This window comes from Microcaecilia unicolor, chromosome 2 (assembly GCF_901765095.1).
Source record: "Microcaecilia unicolor chromosome 2, aMicUni1.1, whole genome shotgun sequence".
Lineage (NCBI taxonomy): Eukaryota > Metazoa > Chordata > Amphibia > Gymnophiona > Siphonopidae > Microcaecilia > Microcaecilia unicolor.
In genome coordinates this window covers 415639806-415654652 of record NC_044032.1, presented here as the reverse complement: position 1 = coordinate 415654652, position 14847 = coordinate 415639806, and the positions used below count along the sequence as shown (strand labels likewise).

The 14847-nt window shown below is 43.2% G+C and overlaps 1 protein-coding gene across 2 annotated transcripts in view; it reads right to left on the bottom strand.

Moving 5' to 3' along the window:
* BMPR1B (bone morphogenetic protein receptor type 1B) overlaps positions 1 to 14847 on the bottom strand; it is a 666288-nt gene that overhangs the window by 37919 nt on the left and 613522 nt on the right. For both annotated transcript variants that reach the window (XM_030190709.1, XM_030190710.1), the window contains one exon: positions 9067 to 9259. In XM_030190709.1, coding sequence (XP_030046569.1) covers positions 9067 to 9259 — 193 coding nt within the window. The remainder of the gene's footprint in view (positions 1 to 9066; positions 9260 to 14847) is intronic.

Sequence of the window (14847 nt, the reverse complement as noted above, 5' to 3'; positions counted from 1 at the left end):
CATCTAAAGCTATGGAGCTCTTTAAATCTCTTTCTGGTCATTCTTCCAAGATTCCTGAGTTTCATCCTTGAGAAGACACTGCTTCTTCCCCTTAGACCCGTGACAACCTTTTCTAGCTCTTCACTAAAGAGCAAATGGCCCTTAAATGGCAACCTGCCCAAGTAAGCCTTTATGGCACAGTGGCAGAGCTCTCTATGAACTGTGGCTGTTAATAGCCATCAGCTCTGCACACATATGAATTCGTTCATACTCTGTGTCAGCTATGTGTTTCTGACTCCAGCATGGCTTCCTCCAAGAGTGTCTCTATGTAGAACTGCTGAATCCAATGGAGGAGGGCACGTACCACAGACTAGTTGCACACTGTTGTCTGTAAAGACAGGCTCAAGAGCCCCTGAATGACTACTGAAGATGTACCTTAGCTTCCTATCGTTTCAGTCCCAGTCTGCTCCCTTCCAACCAGGATTGTGTTATGCTTGGCCACTGCTGTAAATCAATGCATTCACTGTAGGAACTCTTAGGAACTTCTATTGTTCCTCCCTCAGGAAGAGAAATAACTTGCTCACTCATCACCCTGGCCCCCTTTAATGTTGTTTCTGGAACCACCTACTATTCTTCTAAAGTGTATCTAATGGTTGACGGAATGGGAAAATCTTTGAGGGCATGCCAGGATGGAGTCCTCTACAACTGTAGGGTCCTGTTTCTGCTCATCTGAGATCAGTCTTAGTCATCTTGGAAATGAAGTGTGTGTGGATGCAGGCAAGGTGAAGGCAGAATTTGGAGAAGATCAATCTAATTTATTAGCGCCCGTGCACAGATTCTGATGGCTGCTTTCATAAGAGGCAAGCCTAGAACATAAGAATAGCCATACTGGGTCAGACCAATGGACAATCCAGCCCAACATCCGGTTTCCCACAGTGGCTAATCCAAGTCACAATCCAAAAAGTAGCAGTGCTCCATGCTACCAATCTCAGGGCAAGCAGTGGCTTCCCCCATGTCTGTCTCAATAGCAGATTATGGACATTTCCGCCAGGAACTTGTCCAAACCTTTTTTAAACCCAGCTGTTACTATATCCTCCAGCAAAGAATTCTAGAGTTTAACTATTTATTGAGTGAAAAAATATTTCCTCCTATTTGTTTTAAAAGTATTTCCATGTAACTTCCTTGAGTGTCACCTAGTCTTTGTACTTTCTGAAAGAGTAAAAAAAAAAAATCGATTCATTTCTACTCATTCTACACCACTCAGGATTTTGTAGAACTCATTCATATCTCCCCCTCAGCTGTCTCTTTTTCCAAGCTGAAGAGCTCTAACCTCTTTAGCCTTTCCTCATATGAGAGGAGTTCCTTCCCCTTTATCATTTTGGTCAGTCTTCTTTAAACCTTTTCTAATTCTGCTATATCTTTTTTGAGATATGGCAACCAGATCTGAAAGCAATTCTCAAGGTGAGGTCACACCATGGAGCGATACAGAGGCATTATAGTATTCTCGGTCTTATTTACCATCCCTTTTCTAATAATTCCTAGCATCTTGTTTGCTATATTGGCCACTGCAGCCCACTGGGCAGATGATATCAGCGTATTGTCTACAACGACACCTAGATCTTTTTCTTGGGTGCTGGCCCCCAAGATGGATCCTAGCATCAAGTAACTATGATTTGGATTAAACTTCCCATTATGCATCACTTTGCATTTGTCCACATTAAATTTGATCTACCATTTGGTTGCCAAGTCTTCCAATTTTATGCAGTCTGCCTGCAATTTTTCACAATCCGCATGTGTTTTAACAACCTTGAATAGTTTTGTGTCATCTGCAAATTAAGTCACCTCACTTGTCCTTCCAATTTCCAGATGATTTATAAATATGTTAAATAGCGCCAGTTCCAGTACAGATTCCTGCAGCACTCCACTATTCACCCTCCTCCATTGAGAGAAATGTCCATTTAACCCTACTCTCTCTGTTTTCTGTCCATTAACTAATTCCAACAGAATGTTCCAACAGAACATTGACTCCTATCTCAAGACCCTAATTTTCTCAGGAGTCTCTCATGAGGAACTTTGTCAAAAGCTTTCTGAAAATCTAAAGTTACACATGAACTAGCTCACCTTTATCCACATGTTTATTCGCGCCTTCAAAGAAATGAAGCAAATTGGTGAGTCAAGACTTCCCTTGGCTGAAAACATGCTGACTCTGTCCAAGTAAACCATGTTTATTTATGTGTTCCATAATTTTATTCTTTATTGTTAAAGCAATTTTTATCAGAAAGTAGCAAAAGAGCTAACAAACAACAAACAAAACAGAACCAAAAGTAGACACTCCACCACCCTACCTGTCCACCCTCCTCTCCGTATCACCGTAATAGTCCTTATTGAAAAAAAGGTTCCCATGTGGCCTGGAAGTGGAGCCCTGCTGGAAATGCAAAGTTGTACATATAGCACTGCTCCAATGAAAAAATACCAATCATCTGGGTACACCTTATGTGGAAAGTGGGTACCAGGAAGGAGAGCCAGTTCTGCAGAATAACATGGAGGGTGAGCAACACTTTCCATTGGTAAAACTGAAGAAAACCTTTCTGCCCAGGTCTAGGGCATGGTAGCCCCAAATAGCAAACGAGAAGAAAGAGGAACTGCGGTCTTCCAGATTGAAGAGACAAAATGGGAAATTGTTCGCTAAAAGGAAAACATAGCTGAACAGGTCCAAAACACATGGCCAAGGAAAGTTTCAGAAGTCCCACATTTTGGGCAGTTTGCAGTCAAGACGCAAATATACCTTATTTTTCGGACTATAAGATGCACCGGACCATAAGACGCACCTAGGTTTTAGAGGAGGGAAATAGGAAAATTTTTTTTTTCCTTTTTCCCATCTCTAAAACCTAGGTGCTCCAGTGCGTCTTGTCCGAATCCCTCCCTCCCTCCGAGTTCGGAATCGCCCTCCCCCCGGCCCTGTCACCACTTCTCCCTACTCACGCGATCTTCCCTGGTGGTCTAGTGACGTCGGGGCAGGAAAGAGCCCCCCTCGGCGGCCATTTTGAATCTCGCCGAGACCGTCAGGCAGCAATGCATACAGGAGGATGGAGAGCAGCGCGCTGGGCAGGAAAGAGGAGGCTCTTTCCTGCCCCGACGTCACTAGACCACCAGGGAAGATCGCATGAGTAGGGAGAAGTCTACCTTCGGACTATAAGACGCACCCCCCCATTTTTCTCCCAAATTTTGGGGGAAAAAAGTGCGTCTTATAGTCCGAAAAATACAGTAACACATGTGCCTTTTTAGGGGAACCAAAGGCGAATAACTATTTTATACTGCATCTCTCAAAATGAAAGAATTTCAGTATGGGACTGCAAACTTTTGAGGCCCTGCAACAGCCAGTCCTCTTCCAGTGTGGCACCCAAGTCCTAGGACCAGGCCTGATGAAGGGGCAAATACCTCACATAGGGGTATTCCCCTGGATGATGAAACAGCAAAGGCACTTTGCACTGAGAGTTAGGTGTAAGCAGCACAGAGATGCTCGTATACCTTCCCTGTAACGCAAGCTGTGGGCAACGAGAATACATAATGCTTGAGCTGCAAATAGGTATAGATGTCATGAGCAGATAAATGATATTCCCCTTGCAGGGAAGCGAAGGATTTTAAACGGCTTTCTTCCATTAAGCATTGAAATAAATAGTGAAGACCATGAGTGTCCCACTGGAGAAAGTTAGGAGAATCAATTGCTGGCAGAAAAGCTTCATTGCTGAGTATAGGGAGCACGGGTGTCCTCTTATTTATTAGGATTTAATTTACCCCCTCTTTGAAGAAATTCACTCAAGGTGGTGAACAGCAAGAATAAGCACCCAGCTTATGAAATTTGAAAACCCATTTCCAGACTAGATGTAAGGGCTTATCTAACCAAAGGTGACTGACCAGGGAGGAGGGAGGAGGAGTCACTGAATGAAGATAAGAACTGAAATGTTTTTGGTCAAATAAAGCCAATTCCAGTGAAGTGTTATAAAACATAAAGGTGCTGCAAAACCAATTGTTGATGTGTCTAGGGTTACCATATGGCTCCTGAAAAAAGGAGGACACATTGATCCAGCCTGGGTTTTGCGTCCATTGAAAGCAATGGAAGTAAAACCCAGACTGGCTCAATCTGTCCTCCTTTTTCTGGAGTACGCAATGGTTATTATTTTCACTGTAAATGCAATCTTAATACTATTCACAGAACAGCAGCATCGGAAATGGGACTAGAGGTCTCAACCACCAAACTTTTTCTGGAGCCATATGGTAACCCTAGATGTGTCTTATGCCACAGCTGACAGTCAAATAACAAAGACTCAACAATTCCATCCTGGCCCCACATACCCTGCCAGAGATAGGACTGAAGGAGTCTATTAAGCAAACGTTCAACAGAAATTTGCAGAAAAAAGGGTAACATTTTAAAAAATGTAAAGCCGTTTAGGTACTATAAGCAGGTTCTACAAATGAATCCGCCCCATCAAAGACAACGGATAAGCCCATCACACTGTCAGGCGATGGTGAGTATATGTAAATAGAGGATCTACATTTATCTATACAACCTAGTTAAATCACTAGAAAGAATCACCCCTAGATGTCTAATAGATTGATGTGGCCACTGAAGCGGGAAGGGATCTACCCAAGAGCTACAGACTGCTAAAAGCGAGCAATGAGATTTGTTCAAATTCAGGGTAAAGCCTAAAAGGAGCCCATACTCTTCTATCAATTCCTCGGCCAGCAGAACAGAACACTGCGGGTCTGTTAAGACCAACAACAAATCATCTGTAAAAGCCAGAATCTTGAGAGCATGAGATCGAACCGTCAGCCCTGTAACCCCCTCTTCCCCTGCAATGAGAACAACAAAGTGAGAATGATAAAATAAGAGTTCTGAACAAGAGTTAAGAGTTAAAAGCAGCATCAAAAAGGTGGGCTTTTAGTTTAGATTTGAAGACGGCCAGAGATGGAGCTTGACGTACTGGCTCAGGAAGTCTATTCCAGGCATAAGGTGCAGCAAGATAAAAGAAATTGAGTCTGGAGTTAGCAGTGGTGGAGGAGGAGGAGGGTGCAGATAAGAGAGATTTACCCAGTGAATGGAGTTCCCGGGGAGGAATATAGGGAGAGATGAGAGTAGAGAGGTACTGAGGAGCTGCAGAATGAATGCACTTATAGGTCAATAACAGGAGTTTGAACTGTATGCGGAAACGGATAGGAAGCCAGTGAAGTGACTTGAGGAGAGGGCTAATATGAGCATAATGACACTGGCGGAATATTAGTCGTGCAGCAGAATTTTGAACAGATTGAAGAGGAGAGAGATGGCTAAGTGGGAGACATGTGAGAAGCAAGTTGCAATAATAAGCGAGGGATGATAAGAGTGTGGATGATAGGAACCCACAGTGTACCCAAACAAGCAAAACAGAACAACTTCCAGGAGGTTTCCCCAACCAAGAAAGGCGGAGGAGAAAACAAACACTCCCTGCTCCCCACCCCCACCCCAAGAAGAAAGGAAAAACACACATTCCTACCAACAGGCAAAGCACACCATGCAAAGGAGGCCTAGAAACACACGCTTAAGGTGCAGCAAGCCCCCCAGCCCAATCCACACCAATTCATGGGTTAAACGCTCATGAAATTACAAAGTCACAAAACAGATCAAATATAAAACCCAATCATTGTTCAAAATAAGAGGCATATAGATGCAAATCTCCCCACCACAGAAAGAGCATAACATTTAATAAAACAGCTTCAGTGGAGCAATAGGAAAGCAAATCATGCCGTAGCAGGAGGGTTCTGTGCCCCCAGAGTACTGACAAAGTCACAGGCCCCTGTAAGGGTATCTAAGGTATGCCAATGACCCAAATAGAACACTTTTAAAATAGCTGGATATAAAAGCATAAAATGGTTATTTGTTTCCACCAGACACGTATATAGTGGTTTAAAGGCTCAACGCTGTTCCATGACAGCTGGGGAGTAATCCTGGAAAATATGGATTTGGATGTCTTCAAACTGTAGAGCACTCTTGTATCTGCGAAGCACTGCTGTTTAATGGGCATAATTGTGGACCTTGATTATTACAGCCCTGGGCCGAATCTGCCCCTCTCGCCGTCTCGAAAGCCTATGAGCACTCTTCAGACAGAGCGGCCAGTACTCCAGGACTGCAATTATGCGGACATCAGATACTGCTTTGGGAGTCCAATAAAGCCCAAATTATCCCTGCGGGACCCCGTTCTCCAGGAGATTTCAGCCAGAAGAGCCTCTAAAATTAGTCATTTGCCCCAAAAGTAGAGCCAGATGAGGGTTGAGGGCTTGGACCACCACATCGGTAAGAGTATTAATGTGATCTGCAGTGAGTGGTAAAACCCATTTTCCACCATCCTCCGCCATTTTGTCTTTGGGAGACTTTTTTTTTCTCCAGCCTTTCTGTGCAGTTTAGTGCTCATTATAGCTCCAGAGCGGGTTATATATTTATCTATAGACTGAGGGAAGACAACCAAAAATAAAAAAATCCATTAGGATCTCCAGAATGGTGAGTAGCAAAGATGTAGGCCGGAGACCTCAGGAGCAGATGAAAACATATCTGATTGTTCCTACTGCATCACGCGACTTCCATTTAATTTTTTATAATAGTTTTCACTATTTTATCCGGCACTGACATCAGGCTTACCGGTCTGTAATTTCCCAGATCACCACTGGAAACCTTTTTAAAAATCGGTGTTACATTGGCCACCCTCCAATCTTCAGGTACTACGAACGATTTTGACAGGTTACATATCAGCAATTTCATGTTTGAGTTCTTTCAGTACCCTTGGATGCATGCCAACCGGTCCTGGCCTTGTCCTGAGTGCTCATTCATGATCTAATGTTCCCCTGCATTCCCTAAAAGGCTTTCTGAGATTTTGCCTCTGTGGCAAATTTCTTTTCATATTCTCTTTTAGCCTTTTTTTATCAATGCTTTGCATCTAACTTGCCAGCGCTTTATGTTGCCTCTTATTTTCTTCATTTGGGTCCTTTTTCTATTCTTTGAAGGGCATTATTTTGGCTCTAATAGCCTCTTTCACTTCACCTTTTAACCATGCTGGCTGTTTTCTCTTCTTTCCACCTTTGTAAATATGTGAAACACATCTGGTCTGGGCTTCCAAGATGGTATTTTTAAACAACGTCCATTCATGATTTTATGTCCTAACATTTGCAGCCGATCCTTTTAGCTTCTTATTAACCATTTTCATCATCATAGTCATCCTTTCAAAAATTAAATACTGCTACAGTAGATTTTCCTTTTGGGCTTCATTCCAGATAGAAGTTCAAACTTGATCATGTTACGAGCAGGGTTTCCCCCTGGACCCAACACCGTTACCTCTCGTACTATGCCCTACCCTCCACAAAGGACTAGATCTAAAATGGCTTCCTCTCTTGTCAGTTCCTAACAGGAGAAAACAAAATGGCAGATGAAATTTAATGTAGACAAATACCAAATGATGTACATTAGGAAGAATAATCTGAACCATAGTTATCCAACACTAGGGTTCACTTTAGGAGTCAGCACTCAAGAAAAAAACCTAGATGTCATCAGGGCTGGTCTTAGCAATTGCAGGGCCCTATGCAGACCAGTTCGATGGGGCCTCCCTGCCCCGGACTTAAGATTTTCAAGTGTCATCGATTATTTATTTATTTCAACAGAATTATTAATCACCAACCACTAGTGTAATCTTAGTAAGACAGCAATGAGGATTAGAGGATGGGATCTAAGAGGAGTTAGGTGGTACCACAAAAAGTCACTCAGGAAAGAGAAAGGCAGCAGAAGGGGATTCTAGGCCTTAAAGGTAAGCTGTTCCACATGGTGGAACCTACTGTATAGAAAACAGTTGATTGGTACTCATTCAACTTCATAACTTGATGTGATGGTATGTCTAAACATAATTGTTCTACAGACTTCAAAACTCTCAAAGGTTGGTATACATGCAGTTTTGCTTATGGACTTTTCTTTTAGAAATTTATCCAAGCCAGAGTTTAATTACACATTGAGTGAAGAAATATTTTATCCAATTTGTTCTAAATTTACTAGCTTCATTGTGTGCCCCCTAGTCCTTGTATTTTTAGAAAGGGTAAACAAGCGATTCATGTCTACCTCTTCCACTCCACTCAGTAATTTATAAACCTATCATTTCTCCCCTCAGCTGTCTCTTCTCCAAGCTGAAGAGCCCTCCTCATAGGGAAATTGTCTCATCCCATTTATCACTTTTGTTGCCCTTCTTGGTACCTTTTCTAATTCTGCTATATGTTTTTTTTAGATGCAGTGACCAAAACATCACACAATATTTGAAGTGCGGTCACACCATGGAGCAATACAAAGGCATTATAATATTCTTAGTTTTGTCCTCTATTCCTTTCCTGATATTCCTAACATTCTATTTGCTTCACATTTCTTACTTTCTTCCACCCATGATTATATTAGAGCAATCCACAAATTGAACCATACAAGAAGCAGAGGCATTTGCTGTGCTTAAAAGCAATCTGCCTTTAACATCCTTTACAGAGAGGGCACCCTAAAAGAGCCAAACCTTTAGAATAATCGTCACAATTAGTTTTATTTAAATTGAGAAAACAAGGACTGAATCTTTTTTCAGTTCAAACCAAGGGGGTCCTTTTACTAAGCCGCGGTAAAAAGTGGCCTGCGGTAGTAGTGTAGGTGCATGTATTGGGCCCGTGCCGGGCCAGTTTTGCTGCATCTACAAAAGATGGCGCTTTTTTAAAGAGACGGGAAAGGGGCCTGTGGTAAAAATCAAACCAGCGTACTGCCCTTAACGACATCTATCTAGCAGTAAAGGATCACATATTACATGCAAGGTGACCAGTCGGCGCGCGCCAAGTGCTGTGCAGAGGAGGAAATAAATCATCCATGTATTATGTGCATGCGCCAAATCTGAAATTACCGCCAGGAGGGCATGCTGGCCTGGCACTAGTCTCAACTATGCACGCGCTGCAAGCGTGTAGAGCCTACCTCAGCTTAGTAAAAGGGCCCCCCAAGTGCTTGAGGACTTTGGAATTTGCCCTGGAGATGCAACAATTACATGGAAGTTCACTTACCCAAGATGTTCTCGTGTCTCATCAGTACAGTCTGATAGATTTCCGTCTCTCTGAACCAGCTGGCCTCTTCTGTGCTGAAGAAGACTTTCACTGCCACCTCCTCTCCACGCCACTTCCCCATCCAAACCTCTCCGTAACGGCCTTTCCCAATCTCTTTCACCATCTGAATCTGCTTAGCTATGGTTCGTTGGACCTGTCAACCCCACAAAAAAAAAACAACTATTAGAATAGCCACATCACAGCAAACTAATCTCAGTTTAAGCATCTGTGCAGGATATAACAGGGCATCTTAGGCAAGAAAGTGCCTAATTTAGCCCTATTTTAAAAAGGCAGATAGTAAGATAAAGGAAATCATTAGAGCCAAAAAACAATCCTTCAGAAAGTGGAGAAGAGAACCAACTGAAAGTAACAGGATAGATCATAAGGAATGCCAAGCCAAATGCAAAGCGGAGATAAGGAGGGCAAAAAAGGACTTTGAGAAGAAATTAGCGTTGGAAGCAAAAATACATAGTAAAAACTTTTTTAGATACATTAAAAGCAGGAAACCGGCCAAAGAGTCGGTTGGGCCGCTGGACGAAAATGGTGTTAAAGGGGCGATCAAGGAGGACAAAGCCGTAGCGGAGAAATTAAATGAATTCTTTGCTTCGGTCTTCACCGAGGAGGATTTGGGGGGGACACCGGTGCCGGAAAGAATATTTGAAGCGGGGGAGTCGGAGAAACTAAACAAATTCTCTGTAACCTTGGAGGATGTAATGGGTCAGTTCAGCAAGCTGAAGAGTAGTAAATCACCGGGACCTGATGGTATTCATCCCAGAGTATTAATAGAACTAAAAAATGAACTTGCGGAGCTACTGTTAGAAATATGCAATCTGTCCCTAAAATCGAGTGTAATACCGGAAGACTGGAGGGTAGCCAATGTTACTCCGATTTTTAAGAAAGGTTCCAGAGGAGATCCGGGAAATTATAGACCGGTGAGTCTGACGTCGGTGCCGGGCAAGATGGTGGAGGCTATTATTAAGAATAAAATTGCAGAGCATATACAAAAACATGGACTGATGAGACAAAGTCAGCACGGATTTAGTGAAGGGAAGTCTTGCCTCACCAATCTAATGCATTTTTTTGAGGGGGTAAGCAAACATGTGGACAATGGGGAGCCGGTTGATATTGTATATCTGGATTTTCAGAAGGCGTTTGACAAAGTGCCGCACGAAAGACTCCTGAAGAAATTGCAGAGTCATGGAATCGGAGGTAGGGTATTATTATGGATTAAGAACTGGTTGAAAGATAGGAAGCAGAGAGTAGGATTGCGTGGCCAGTATTCTCAGTGGAGGAGGGTAGTTAGTGGGGTCCCGCAGGGGTCTGTGCTGGGTCCGTTGCTTTTTAATGTATTTATAAATGACCTAGAGATGGGAATAACTAGTGAGGTAATTAAATTCGCCGATGACACAAAATTATTCAGGGTCGTCAAGTCGCAGGAGGAATGTGAACGATTACAGGAGGACCTTGCGAGACTGGGAGAATGGGCGTGCAAGTGGCAGATGAAGTTCAATGTTGACAAGTGCAAAGTGATGCATGTGGGTAAGAGGAACCCGAATTATAGCTACGTCTTGCAAGGTTCCGCGTTAGGAGTTACGGATCAAGAAAGGGATCTGGGTGTCGTCGTCGATGATACGCTGAAACCTTCTGCTCAGTGTGCTGCTGCGGCTAGGAAAGCAAATAGAATGTTGGGTGTTATTAGGAAGGGTATGGAGTCCAGGTGTGCGGATGTTATAATGCCGTTGTATCGCTCCATGGTGCGACCGCACCTGGAGTATTGTGTTCAGTACTGGTCTCCGTATCTCAAAAAAGATATAGTAGAATTGGAAAAGGTACAGCGAAGGGCGACGAAAATGATAGTGGGGATGGGACGACTTTCCTATGAAGAGAGGCTGAGAAGGCTAGGGCTTTTCAGCTTGGAGAAGAGACGGCTGAGGGGAGATATGATAGAAGTGTATAAAATAATGAGTGGAATGGATCGGGTGGATGTGAAGCGACTGTTCACGCTATCCAAAAATAATAGGACTAGAGGGCATGAGTTGAAGCTACAGTGTGGTAAATTTAAAACGAATCGGAGAAAATTTTTCTTCACCCAACGTGTAATTAGACTCTGGAATTCGTTGCCGGAGAACATGGTACGGGCGGTTAGCTTGACGGAGTTTAAAAAGGGGTTAGATAGATTCCTAAAGGACAAGTCCATAGACCGCTATTAAATGGACTTGGAAAAATTCCGCATTTTTAGGTATAACTTGTCTGGAATGTTTTTACGTTTGGGGAGCGTGCCAGGTGCCCTTGACCTGGATTGGCCACTGTCGGTGACAGGATGCTGGGCTAGATGGACCTTTGGTCTTTCCCAGTATGGCACTACTTATGTACTTATGTACTTATGTGTCTTTATAAAATATTATTGCAGATCGAACACCAACAGTCATCTACACTTAAAGTGTGGACGTTACACCTGCTTGAAGGCAGATGTAGATGTCTGTACATAGGATTAATGTATTTTATAATCACACGTGCTTCACTGGCAACACCAACTGTGTACTTTTAACTGACCTAATTTTATAAAAGCCACTTTACATGTGTACATTGCCACATAAATGCTAAAATTATCCCCCAGTAGCAACATGAGTGTCCTTCAGATTCACTGGTGGCAAACAAATACTGTACTATCTTAAGATAGTCAACACAAGGCATTTTTCTTCTTCAACAATACATTCATGTAATTATATACCACTTAGACCTAAGTGTTTTACAGTCTCATTTTACAGGTACTGGGTCTGTCCCTAGTGCACTCACAGTCTAAGTAGTTCATTGTACTACTGTTGTTATCTGGGGCAACAGAGTGTTAAGTGACTTACCCAGGGTTACAAGGAGCTGCAGAGGGAATTGAACCTGATTCCCGAGGATATCAACCCACTGCCATCAGGCAGCGGCAGGAATCGAACCCAGTTCCCCAGGTCCGCAACCTGCTACACTAACCATTAGGCCACTCCTCCTGACAAAGAATTAGATTAATAGTGTGCGTGTGTCTGTCAGAGGTGACACAATACGTGAACTGGATTAGGGTCATTTTACACCACAAATCATATTTTTGCCACTGTGAACCATGCTGAGGTTTACACAAACGCTGCACCCTCTATTTCTTTGAACTTAAAACGTCACAAGGAGTAAAACCACTGACTGTATTGATAAAGTAAGTCTTACTAAAATCTCTGACCCTGTTCTTCAAAATAATTTTTATTTGTACAGCTATGGATCAGTAAAAATTGTTCATGTTTTCTCTAATTTGATGTCATATCTATCCTCCTGTATTATAGAAAGTGAGCTTCTATTGACTAACGGTCAGGGAGAGGAAGAGAGGCTAAGGCTGTTTCTGACATGCAAGAATAAGGAGAGAAAAGTACAACTCTTGAATCAAACAGTAGCTACCAAGAAGAAGAAAACATGGATGTAGTGCTGGGTTGGGCCAACTTCCCTTCAAGTATGCACAAAAAAGTTCTTATTGCTTAGCTTTCTTAAATCTGGCTGTACCCAAGTCAGGTAAGATGGTGAACCTGGACTGTATTGAATGTATTAAGCATCCCGATTGCATCCATTCAGTGAAGATGGTTTGGGAGCCTTTTGGATTGTTTTATCCTATTAATATGTAAGGATTGCTGCTAGGCATGATTTAAAGTGAAAACAACTTCTTGTATACTAATTGCTTTTGTTTTTAATTGTAACTTGCTTTGGGCTTGTTTGGTGAGGAATGACATCAAATGGTATGAAGTAAAGTAAATGACTGTCACTGAAGGTTAGGTTTTCATTAATCCTTGCTTATAAACAAAAGGAAGAATGAACCAGAATTAACATGGATGGTGTGATCTATGAACCTGTTGAAGTAATTACACATTGTAGAAATCGTAGCTATATTAAAGACATGCCACTGCATGGCAGGTACTGCCCTGGCAACCCCACTGGGCAGACTAGATGGACCATACTGACTATTTTAAAGAGCAGTGCCCAACGCAGGCTTACTGCTTGCTCTTCCGGGCCTACCACCGGCTGAACGCGGTTGCCGCCGGTAGTCCTGCCCCCAGCGCACACCATTTCTGGGGGAAAAAGAAACCCCTTTATTACTACTGGGTTACTATTGTGGAATTTTTTTGAATATTGTGGAAAAAGAAACCTCTCAGAAACTGCTTGTGCAGCGGTAACTCGGCAGTCATCGGGCATCACTGCGCCCTGCCCAGTTACTGCTGGATTACTGTGGGAGCCCTTGTCACTATATTTGGGTATCCTTGCTGGTTTTGCACTGCATAAAATGTTATGAGGTTAGCCACACAGAGTACTGTGCGCGCCATGTTGCTACACTCACCGATATTTGCTTATGCACTGAAAATTCATTTTTTGGCATCTGGGCAGTTCCACTTAGCGCTTCTTGATGTAAGTTAATTTTTCCTTTCTTGGGTATATTCTCTGTTGTAAAGTATCAGTAATATTGTAATTAATGCCGTTAGCAGCGTGTCAATCATGAATCGCAATTTTAAAAATTAATCGTGATTAATGATTAACTGCCCTCCCTTTCTCACTCCCCGCCTACACGCCCAGTCTGACATCTTCTTCCCCTACTAGACCGCAAGCTGCTCTCCCCTCCTCTTCCGGTTTACGTAATTACTTGTTTTGCAGTACATCTTCACCCTGGAGCAGCAGCCTATTGAAACACCGCCTCAGACTGCACCAAACCTTTCCTTCTGACCTGTCCTGCCACCTTGTGATGCAACTTCCTGTTTTCAGAAGAGGGTGCCAGGTCAGAAGGAAAGGCCTGCTGCAGGGCAAAGATTTACTGCAAGACCAAGTAATGAAGTAAACTGGATGGAGAGGAGAGCTGCTGGTAGTGATCTGGGAGAGATGGCGGGTGAGTGAGGTAAAATGCGGGAGGGCGTGGGAATTGAGGGAAAATGTGGGAGTGGAGGTATATTTGAGAAAGAGAAAGTGAAAGAAAGAATGGGTGAAGGCACGGGGGGGTCACATGGAGGGGGAAGAGAGAGATTGGGTGAAGGTACATGGGGTTTATGGAGGGAGAGCATGGGTGACGGCACGGGGGGGGGGCATATGGAAGGAGGGAGAGAGAATGCGTGAAGCCACAGGGGGTATATGGAGGGCGAGAATGGGTGAAGAAACAGGGAAACACATGGGTGGGAGAGAGAGAATGGGTGAAGAAACAGGGGAACACATGGGTGAGGGAGAGAAAGAGAGAGAATGCGGAGGAAATGAAAGAAATCTTGGTGAACCTGGAAGATATACTGAGCCAAACAGAGAAAATTAAAGAGTATTAAATTGCCTAGACCAGATGGCATACATCCAAGGGTACTCAAAGAACTCAACCATGAAATTGCTGACCTGCTGTTATTAATATGTAATCAGTCATTAAAATCGTTCTTAGTACCAGAAGATTGGAGGGTGGCCAATGTGACATAGACAAACATGGTTTAATGGGACAGAGTTAGCATGAATTCTGTCAAGGGAAGTCTTGCCTCACCAATTTGCATTATTTCTTTGAAGGTGTGAATAAACATGTAGATAAAGGTGAGCCGGTTGACGTGGAGGAGCATAATCGAATGGGGTGCCCAAGTTTTCCTGAGGGTGTCGTCGCAGGACGTCCCCGCGAATTATCGAAACAAGATGGGCAGCCATCTTTCGTTTCAATAATACGGTCGGGGACGCCCGAACCTCAACATCTAGGTCGACCTTAGAGTTGGT